Source organism: Diachasmimorpha longicaudata, chromosome 1 (assembly GCF_034640455.1).
Source record: "Diachasmimorpha longicaudata isolate KC_UGA_2023 chromosome 1, iyDiaLong2, whole genome shotgun sequence".
NCBI classification, from domain to species: Eukaryota; Metazoa; Arthropoda; class Insecta; order Hymenoptera; family Braconidae; genus Diachasmimorpha; species Diachasmimorpha longicaudata.
This window is the reverse complement of record NC_087225.1, coordinates 13,816,970-13,827,813: the sequence shown is the minus strand read 5'-3', so window position 1 is coordinate 13,827,813 and position 10,844 is coordinate 13,816,970. Positions and strand designations below refer to the sequence as shown.

Here is a 10,844-nt window from a genome sequence, read left to right as displayed (position 1 = left end):
CAGTCACAATTATTGTCCGTTGCTGATGGCTTTTTCCGAGATCAAAACACTCACCATGATTGGCGCGTGCCGGTGCAATGCCCGCGATCCGAGCGACTGCGGTGGGTTTTGCGTATTTTGGAGACACCAGCGGCAACACCGATGCATTCACTAACCAACCAGCTGATTTTCAAAGATGGCTGTCACTGTACAAACAAATAAAGTTTATGGAAAAACGATCTGATAAACACGCAGTTGAGGCATCAGCAAAATACCAACCGTAAGTTACTTCTCAGATTTTGGGTTTATTGACTAATTTAGGGGATTTCGAGGTATCGTGACGTTCATGGAAAGGGAGAGGAGTTTTGCCCGGTGAATTGGACTGAAATTTTCAGCTACTTCGCCAGTCGATGGCTCACCTTACCTGACCTGCTCAATACAATTTACGACTAGCTTTTGGGGTGTCTAAAACAAATTAGAAAATGTCTGGTTTTTCATTGTTTTTTTTTCGGTGGTCTGCGGGTTCAAGGGAGATTTTGGGAGATTTCCCAATCGTTGGATCTTGAAGTGGAAGATTTTATGTTTGGGCATGGGAATAGATAATATCAAGATGATTTTTTTACATGAGAAGGAATGAAATCTATCATTTGTTCAGTGGTCTCGATTTTTTTAGAAATAAAATCCAATGCGAGGGAATTCTCAATGATACGACACAAAATTACAGATTCAGGTTCGTGAATTCTGTTTTTTCTGAAGCTTTGACTTATCAAAAAATATACATTTTTTGCAAAGTCAGGATTTTTATGTTGTTTGTTCATGAAAATCGTGATATGGAGATGAACTGGTTCCGTTTTTTAAACATTGTTTTTTTTCTAAATTGAAAATCTGTGAATTTCCAATTCTGTTTTCTCTACATGAAAGAAAATCAAACTTAAACATTTGTCTCCACACATTTTCTCACGTTGACTTCCAGGAGTGAAGAAAATCGCCGAAAATTCCTGCATAAAATCGTTCAAATGCTGAGGGTAAAACATTGGCTGGGTGAGCTTGGGGCCCCTGAAATTGACGTTTCATCCCCCAAAAGAGTCTAAACCACCTGCACCTCGTTGAAGAGACATGGCATACGAGCCCAGAAATTCTAAATATCCTCCAGAAATCCATCACACTCACCATCACCCACGACCAGCTGATCCGAATGCTTACCCATACGCTCTGCACCCACCGCAAACCGATGAAAATCGTAACGAAAATAATTGTGACAATAAGGAGACACATAAACGTCATTCCCACACATCATCTGGTACACAAACAATTCAGAAGGTCGACGCTGCCACGATGACTGATCCACTGCGAATCGACTTCAGATTGACGTCTGAATACCTGGCGAGGTGCTCCAATAATATCGGAGGGCCTTATGCACCCAAGTACGAAGAGAGCAGTGAGAGTTCTCACAGCTGTCATCAGGCCAGGACTAAAGTCGAATACGATGTTGAACCTCGACATATCAATGGTAAATATTACTTTTGCATGATAGCTTCGCGAAAATTGAAAATATTTATTAAGTCTTGTGCTGCAGGTCCTCGTAGCAATTAATCCATGAAATTGCGAAACTCCTAAGTAATTTTTCTCTTTGAATGTAGGAATGCTAATCTATCACTGTCCAGAGTGTGCATACCGTTTCCAAGACCGAGAGAGTCTCCACGAGCACCTCGAGGAGCATCGTCAACGTCCGCACATCTGCGACATATGCGGTGTCAGCCTCAAACGAAAGGAGCATCTAGATCGCCACAAACAGGGCCACAACAAGGACAGGCCCTACCAGTGCTCAATGTGTTGCAAGGCCTTCAAAAGAAACGAACACTTAGCCCGACACATGATCATTCACTCCGGGAGTAAAAATCAAATTTGTACGGAGTGCGGGAAGGCCTTTTATCGCAAGGATCATTTGAAAAAACATCTCCAGAGTCACAATGGCACCAGAGGAAAACCACTTGGGGACGGCCACCAACAGAGTGTCAGCCAAGTGGAGGGGCAGCAGAACTCCAGCACCGATGGCCTTGGCAATTTTGCTATGATGATGAGACAAGCGGGACCACCTCCATTTTCCATTCTACGAACCTAAAAACACGAAGGAGGAAAAAAACCTCGATTCTGGCGATCGATTGAAGTTCAATGACGGCATGAAGGAAGAAATGAACATGTTTTAATCGTTCATAACTCGAGATCGGCAGAGGGAAATTTTGCGATTTTATTTTCATTTTGAAGATATGATTTTAGGCTTCAAAATGAATTTTGATTTGGTAAAATCGCATTGTTTGATCGGCAGATATCTGTGAATTATAAGGTGTCTTTCACTGGAATTGTGATTTAACAATTATTGGAAATTCGTCAAGTGAATTTATTAATTAATTATTGTGTTAATTCCCCTAATTAAGTTCTCGATTATTGATAATCGAATGAAATTTTTTTGTTTCTATCGGCTTTTCCTGAGATATTTTTAATTTTATTCTGTTTATCGTTTGTTTTATCCAAGAATTATTGTTCTGTATTTATTCTACAGAAAAGCATGAATCAATCATGAAGGGAGATGATGAGCGAATAATATCAACTGCAGATTTTATAAAAGTAATAACAATAGTAAGGATTTTTTTAATAGATTAAAAAAATAAACGATTACTAACGACAACATCACGTGCGTAAATATCTAAACGTAAGATATCTAATTATACTGACGTTGCAGCCTAATTTTATGTTAATTTAATGTTTCAACTTTTCGGTTTATTGTTATTGGTTAAGTATATCGAATCATTTTTTAATTACTTATTATTATCTTCACGGAGAGGGAGAAGTGTTAACATTTTTTTTAAGTTAGAATAAATTATGAAGAAGTTTGTTATTCATTGTAACATATTTCGAATCAATAAAGTATTATTGTGTAAAAATGAGGAAGATTTCATTCTCTTTTTTCATCTCCTCCATTTCAGGGTGGGATAGGTAAAAGAAATGATTATGAAACTTACTTTATTACAATCTCTTTTTATATATAATATAATATATATAAGTATGCACGTGAATACATACGAATATACCATGTATGGATTATTACATATAGCAGCAATGAAAAAAATTATTAAATTTAAATCGTTCTTGCCAATTTGTTTTCCTTCGCATCATCTTTCTCATTTTTTATGATGATTTTTCACTGGAATTTTGATGCTCTCCACGTGCTCTCTATATAAAAATAAAACACTAGGGTCCTTAGACATGTGACTCTATATTACACTTTTTTTTCTTTTGATTGGAGTGAATTAGACATTTCGTACGATAAATCATTGAAATTTATTTTGATGATGCACGTTATTTTAGTGGTTTATGTAATGAAAAATAAAGGAGAATTCGAGATCATTCTAGCTCTAACGAAATAAGAAATACAAGGCAAGACTCCCATCATTTTTTTCCTTTATTTTCTCATAGGCTGGTTACTAATTGTTTCTCTTTCATTTTAATAACACTATTGGGAAAGATCATTATTTTTTTCCTTTGTTTTATGCTTTGTACTATGTCGAGGAATCGTATTTTATTATTTACCATTTATTATTATTTTATTATTTCTCGTTTACTTCCCTCGCCCTGACTGATTTCTGGATAAATTTTTGGATTTATTTAGGCGAAAATCCTCGTCCACGCGTTCCTCTTTATTTAAATTATAACTATGCTAAGGGTAATTATTTTATGTCCTTGGGAATTTTTTTATACGACGGCTGGAGGGCACACACTCTTTTGCTTCATGCCCATTTTTTTAACATTGAAAAAAAACTGGGCCTTGCCTAATTTACGGAGAAATATTATTGAATTTTAATTGATTTTGTAGTGACTCTCGTCAATGTTTCCATGAAAAAACTGATTCTTTATCTCAATTATTAAAAAAAATGGTGGAAAAAGAAATCAGGCAAAAAATACTAAAGACGAAGTTCTTAATTGGACATTAAAATACATTGTAATTAAGAAATTTCGTATAGAGAAAATGAAGGTGATTTTCAATGAAATTTCAATAAAATTTCTTGGCAAATGCACTAGATTTTCTTAAGTAATTTTTTTTTCACACGTAAATTGGAGAAAAAACATTTTTTTTCGATAATTCAGACAATTTAAACGGTGTTTCCATTACTTTATTTTCCTCTCTTGACAATGCGTAGAAAAATATCTCTCTCCGTTCGTCAACTCCGTGTTTTTATTCGGGATAATGAACTTGGCTGCATTGGGGTATCTAAACAACACTAGCCCAATTTTTATTCCTCTTCCTTGAATCGAAGTGATGTAAGGAGATATTGCCGCTGTAATTTTTCTCAAAAAATTCAATACAATTGTTTTCTATAAAATAATTAAAGTACGATTCATGCGCCAATTACTCATCAGTGGCAATTTAATTCGCCTCTATTCACCAATAGCGAGGAATTCTTCATTTCGAACGATTAATATAATAAGCACGATATCTACTTGAAAAAATACAAAAAATATTCGATAATCAATTTTTTTCTCCCTCAATCGAAAAGAAGAATAACGAAATCGAGTGGAAAATTCGAAATTCCTCAAATTTAAAAAATCAATATAAAAATTGGACTTTCCTCTTTCTTTCGGTTGTGAATGTATTACTTGAAATTGTATTCACTCGTAAAGCTAATCGACTTAATTTATGCTCATTCACCATTCGCTCTTCACTTTCATGGCTTATTTTTAAAAATCATTACTTATGCTCCATCATTTTTTTTTGAGTAAAAGCTAACATTTTCATTTCCTTTAAATCTTGTATACAAATTTATTCACCTTATTGTTAGTGTACGATGGCGATTGATTATTTCAAATACTCATCCGCTTATTATTTATAAACTTTACATTATGTATGTTTATTTCCCCTTTAGTAATATTACGTGCTTCACAGTACAATCTGACTTATACTTTTTTGCATTTATATTTGAGGTCTGACGAAAACCTGAATTACCATTGATTTTTTTTATCTCTCTGATTTTAATGCGAGAGAGCCCAGATGTGAAATTAATATTAATTCTCATCTTAAATAAGTCTAAGACAAATTTATCTCTCCTTGAACAGCCATTTCAGCTATTTTTTAATATACTACGAGTACATAGCTTCATATCTGCTATTTGAAATAGCTGAGCCGGTTATAATTGGAAATTATACGTGGAGAAAGGATAATGAGTGATGGCACAATATTTTCAGCTGTTTTATGCTCAATTATGGACTATCGAATGCAAATTACGTTGAAATTAAGGACGATCACAACCAGACGTGTATCAGTTGAAAGGAAAATAATATCAAAGCATCATTCAAAAAATCAATATGCCATTCTAGGACTTTCTCTGGAAAATTCTAGTGAAGAATTCCATTTCCTATATTAAGTATATTCTTTGCTGAGAAATATTGGGGATAAATTTCAGTGCTCTTGAATTTAACGCTGAAAAATCAATAAAGTCACAGAAAAAAACTTGGAGAATTGTCAAAAAAAAATTGCCTCGTCAACGAAATTTATTAGAGAAAGCTCTAGGTTTTTTTTATCAATTATTTTCAGACGCATTGAGGTGAAATTCCTAAAATAGTGAGGAGTTGTTTGTACGAATAAATGTGAAACACTCTTAAAATGGATTTGTCCATTAAAATTAATACATCTAGTAATGAAAAAAAATAAAAGTGATCAACATTCAGTAAAGAGATCTACTTAAAAAAATAAAGTCGTATCATAAGAAAATAAAGCGAAAGTAAAACAAAATTATAACGAAAAACATCATTAAAATTTTCTAAAATTTTGCTACACGATATTTGCGATATGAAATGAAAAAATCACGAATCAACATTCGTCATCAAGCGCAATACAAATATATACGAATATGAGTATTTATAGAATATTTATTTATTTATATTTTTATGTATATATGTATAAAAGCCGCCAGAAGTTTAATTTGTTCGAAACTACTCTGTCATTACTAAAAATACTGCTATGGATAATACACATGAAAAAAAATCAGGAATGAGTGACGAATTTCATTCGGATATTGCAACTTATTCGCTCAATTCACCTTCGGTTTGTCTTATACTTCCCGTGAAACTAAAAAATACAATTGTTTTGCGATGATCTATTACTGAACTATCATAAAAATATTATTTATCTTTTCTTTACGTGACATTTATGGCAAGACTCTTGCAACAGGCATTTATTTCTATTTTCTTTCACCATTGTATCTTTTGTGAGCTTTACTTTTACTCTTCTTTGGAAGGAAAAAATTATTTTTGGATGACCGAGGGAAATAGCCACCGATATGGAAGTGGGCAGAAAGACTGATTGAAGGTCTATCGCAATTTTGTCGCATTCCACTATAATTGACAATAGAAAAAAATCTTCCTTTGGAATGAATTTCAGAAGAGCAGTCTTCTGCAAAAATGACTATTTAAAAATTTGTCAATTTTCAATATTCTTCCTGTGAAACGAAGAATCAGCTAAATAAAAGTGTACTTTCATAAGCACCTGGTGAACCCAGAGCCATTTTCCTCGATAATCCTCAAAAACCACCCCCAAGGGTTACTGAGAATAATTGAAAATCCAGGTGTTCTCGACCTGCGATTCCCTGAAATGCTTTTCGAAAAAATATATGAAGGAAGAAAAACCGAACCCTCGCAACTCGAACAAATAAAGTAAGAGTGATTCCCTAAATCTTACGTCAAGAATCGAAGACAGTGGAGAGTGAAGCCAACAGTGACCCTCAGAAATCTTTGACATGATTGAGGAAACCGAGCTCATGTCCCTGATAGTGAGTTGTACCAACAGCTGCCTGATGCGCAGCAGCATTAACCGCAGCCAGATGATGATGATGATGGAGTGGATGGTGACTCGGTGAGTGGGAATGAATGACGTTGTTCGGATGGGGAACTTGGAAGTTCCCTGGCGGTGGCACTCAGGACAGGAGGGGACCGGGATGCCCACCAGGGAGAACAGACGAGGCTGATACTGTGGTTGTCTGCATGCTGGATACATTATTCTGCTGCTGATTCTGTTGTCCTCCTTCAATGAAATAAGAAGTTATGAGAATTATAAGAGTAGAATTATAACTGATTCCCAAAAATCGTAAAAAATTCCCGTCCTTACCAGCATTCTGACTAAGCTCAGCTTTAACCCTCCTAGCGATGTGACTCCTAGTGTGTTTCCTCAAATGGTCCTTGCGATAGAAGCCCTTCCCACACTCAGTGCATACGTGTCTCTTCTCCCCCGAATGAATAACAAAGTGCAATGTCAATTGCTCCTTTCTCTTGAACGCCTTTAAACAAACTGTACAAACATACGGCCTCTCTGGATTATGGCTCTGCTTGTGACGTGTCAAGTGATCTTTGCGTTTAAGCCCAGCACCACAAATGTCGCAGACAAATCGACGCTCAAGCGTGTGCCCCAGGAGATGCTGCTCGAGTAGTTCGCGCTCAGGATATGCCATGTGACACTCGGGGCAGCAGTAGAGGGTCGAGCCATCCAGTGCTGTTGTCAGTCTAATTTCACCAGGTTTTGGACGTGGCTTTTTCTCTTTGGGTGCCTTCTTTTTTTTCTTCTTCTTGTTATTTGGCGACATCATAATGTTTGGTGTTGTCGTTGTAGCAACTGCTACCGAGGTAGTTTGCGCCTGCATTTCGCTTTCTTTCTTTATACTCTCGGCCGAATACTTCAGAAAATGGTGAAGACTTAGTGGAAGTGTACTGGCTGGCAAATGGGACAGGTAGTCGGCCACTGTCGAGCCTGGAGTTGCTAGGGATTGCCAGGTTGCTGGCATCGATGCTGGCGTTTGGGTGTGCGCGTGCTGCTGGTGGTGTTGATGGATCGAGTAGTCTTGTTGGCTACCGTTTGTCGTCCCCGAGGAGTCGCCGTTTCTCTGGTCCTCCGTCTTCTTCTCCTTACTCTTGTCTTTTTCCTGCAGGAGGTTGCATACGTCCTGTTCGTAATTACATTTTGTTATTGGTTAAATGAGCAGATGATAGGCAAATCATTTTTCCTGAGGTCTTGGCCACGAGAAAATGCACCTTCTTCTGCTTTGGTCGACAGGAAAAAGAAATTCATTGAAAAATTCCATTTGATATCTATTTTTTTGAGATTTTCTACAGAACTTCTTTCTGTTCAGCTGAAAATTTTCTATGTAAAATTTTCTCTTATGAATTGGTTAATGGAAAACCTTTCAATGAATCGTTTTTTTATGAAGAAACTTTTTACTGAACATTTTTAATTTAGTGAACCATCAGAACGCACATGAACAAAAATTTAATAAATCCCAAGTCCCAATTCTAATAATTTTCACCGACTTCTTAACCCCTAAAAATGCCCCGAACCTTTAAAAAATTCACCTGATGATAAGCTCGTTTCTCCTGCATCCCAGGTGAATTGGCTGGCCTCTGCTGAATAGGCTGTGCTTGCGAGTACGGTGCATTAGCATAATGATGTAAATTACTATTGGGATATCCACTCTTATTGTTCATCATCCCCTGACTCTGGCTCGTCTGTGTACCATTAACCTCAGGACGGTATTTTCCCACAACCGGCACTCCTATCGGAGGCTGGTTGGGAAAATGATTGTATCGTGATGTTGCACCACTGGAACCGTCCGTGGCAAACTGATGTATGCTAGGGATGGTACCAGGAAAGTGGCTGCCAAACGGTGGGAAATTCATTGCAGTTTGTCAGTCCAAGATCTACAACCAAAGTTAAATATCACAATTCTCACCCCTTGAGAATCTACCAAATGCCCAAACCAAATGCATAAACAACCCCAATTGTTCATCTACTCACATTAACGTTCTACTCCCCATGTTTTCACGTCAGTGCAGTGATACTCCCTTCCACCCCCCCTCGTTAACCATTACCAGCCGAAGGTCTCACACCATCCCCCGCGCAAAAATTCCCAAAATTGTGTGAATAATTTTTTATTTAATCCAAAAAACGACAAAACTAGCAAATTTTTGACTGCTCTTCCACAACACGCGGTCACCTCACTCTCCTTTTTTTCCTTCCAACCCCGTAATGTCACAATGGCAGTCTAGTTTCCCGTTTTATGTCTCTCCTCTCTCACACGCGCCGTCAATAATCCCCCCGCGGCACACGGCGTTTTAACTCACTCCCACCCCCCAACCCCAACCCCCCACCCCCCAGAAACGCGAATTATTTTTTTCTCACGATCAATGATCCCATTATACCCCCAAATCTCAACCCCACAAATGACACACCACCAAATTCAATCATTAATTAACGACGAAATAACGATGAATAAAAAAAAATCTAATGTTCGAGTGATATTCGGTAAATGTCGGCGTCGGGCGTCAAGGGATAGAATATTCCCCCGTTATACACATTCATATGTGTATTAGTATCGGCGTCGGCGTCGGGTACCGTGGCAGGGGGTTGGTCACGACCCATGCCGAGGGAAAAAGGGGTGTGGGTGGCACAGGGGGGGAATAAAGAAGGGAGGGAAAACCGACGCCGAGGTCGAGGGATGGGCTGAGGGGTTAACGCCGGCATTGCTCATCCGACGCGAAAAGGCGGAGATAAAAAATACGGAAGACGACGAAAAAAAATTGCAAAATCCTTGGGGTTGGGTACAGGGGTATTCAGGGGGTCCAACCGAGTGAACGCCGAAAATCATCGAATTGGAAAAAGTACTCATCATTGATAATCGAGTATTCACAAACAGGAGTAATGAAAAATCCCACCGGCGAGTCTACCACATATGTCTACACGTGTGTCTACCACAGGTACACGATCTTTTTTTCTCCTTCGAAAGCCTGGGGTGAAGGAAAGCCTTACCATTCATGCGGTCTGCGTTGTCGCCAACTCGTTGCTGAAGAAATTCTGCAATATCACCAACGTTTACCATGCATCCACCAAAATCACTCATGTATCATTGATGTTACAAATGGGAATTTTTTTTTGTCAATTTTTTCAACACTTCCTCTCTCCTTATTATCGCGATTTCTATGTACATGTGAATATGTACATGGATGGTATATACATGTAACCCCCCCGTGCCGTTGACACCTGTCTACGAGTAGCCTGTCCCCACCCCACTGTCCGCCCTCTACTGTGCCAGCCTCTTAACTATTTTTTCTCTTGGTACTTCTCTCTGTGGGCCCCCGCGACGCACCCCACCGACCCCCTCAACCCTCACTTCACCTCCACCCACCTATCAGCCCCCCTCATAGCAGTGAATTTACCTCCTCCCTCTTGTATTTCCCCCCCATTCGCCCCCACCCCCTCCGCCCCTCTCTTCCAGCGCGGCGAATTCGCGAGTCGTTCTCACTCTCTCTTCATCTCCTCTCTCAGCGTCTCTCTCCCCTCTTGGAAATGGCGAAAATACCCGAATCGAAGAGGTGGGGTGACTAGAAACAGGGCCAGGGGGGAGGGGGAGAGGGCCAACCTTTTAACTCCGAGGCGAGTTTGCTTGTGACCAAACTGGTTTTCGCAGTCGGCTTAAGACAGGATACACTAAAATTTTGGGCACAGGGATTATTAATTTCACGGTTTTTTTTGGCAAGATATTAATGCGGAACGGATTCCAAATTTTGAGGAATTAGATGATTGCGTTTAAATTGACTACGAAAAAATTTCATCACAAAAGATAACGTATCTGTTGGGAATTTATATTGAAAAATTGATTAAAAAATGCTCAATAGAAAATATTTTAATATTGAATAAAAAATATTCTACTTTTTTTCCCTTGATTTCATTGTAGGAAAACCTATAGCATTAACCAGAAAAATGTGTGAAATTTTTATTGAGTTTTATCAAAATTCTCTGTCTTAGATCAATTTTGCTGATAAAAATCGCA

The 10,844-nt window shown here is 38.2% G+C and overlaps 2 protein-coding genes across 6 annotated transcripts; one reads left to right on the top strand and one right to left on the bottom strand.

The window, feature by feature from the left end:
• Nucleotides 1–118: 118 nt before the first annotated feature.
• Nucleotides 119–2,921, top strand: LOC135165591 (zinc finger protein 436-like). 2 transcript variants are annotated; one of them, XM_064127040.1, is made up of 4 exons: nt 160–259; nt 653–709; nt 953–1,489; nt 1,620–2,921. In XM_064127040.1, the coding sequence occupies exons 3-4, from the start codon at nt 1,096–1,098 to the stop codon at nt 2,099–2,101; spliced, it is 876 nt and encodes a 291-aa protein (XP_063983110.1). In that variant the 5' UTR covers nt 160–259; nt 653–709; nt 953–1,095; the 3' UTR covers nt 2,102–2,921. The 2 variants fall into 2 exon arrangements, with proteins under 2 accessions (XP_063983103.1, XP_063983110.1); XM_064127033.1 differs by lacking the exon at nt 653–709 and having other exon boundaries at nt 119–259.
• A 74-nt stretch (nt 2,922–2,995) lies between these two features.
• On the bottom strand, nt 2,996–10,080 carry LOC135165529 (zinc finger and BTB domain-containing protein 49-like). 4 transcript variants are annotated; one of them, XM_064126929.1, is made up of 4 exons: nt 9,824–10,080; nt 8,371–8,715; nt 7,136–7,964; nt 2,996–7,051 (listed from the first exon to the last, which is right to left on the bottom strand). In XM_064126929.1, exons 2-4 carry the CDS (start codon nt 8,692–8,694, stop codon nt 6,945–6,947), a joined length of 1,260 nt encoding a protein of 419 aa, XP_063982999.1. In that variant the 5' UTR covers nt 8,695–8,715; nt 9,824–10,080; the 3' UTR covers nt 2,996–6,944. The 4 variants fall into 4 exon arrangements, with proteins under 4 accessions (XP_063982999.1, XP_063983007.1, XP_063982990.1 ...); XM_064126937.1 differs by lacking the exon at nt 9,824–10,080 and adding an exon at nt 8,813–9,118 and having other exon boundaries at nt 7,136–7,943; nt 8,356–8,715; XM_064126920.1 differs by lacking the exon at nt 9,824–10,080 and adding an exon at nt 8,813–9,117.
• Between the last annotated feature and the right edge of the window lie 764 nt (nt 10,081–10,844).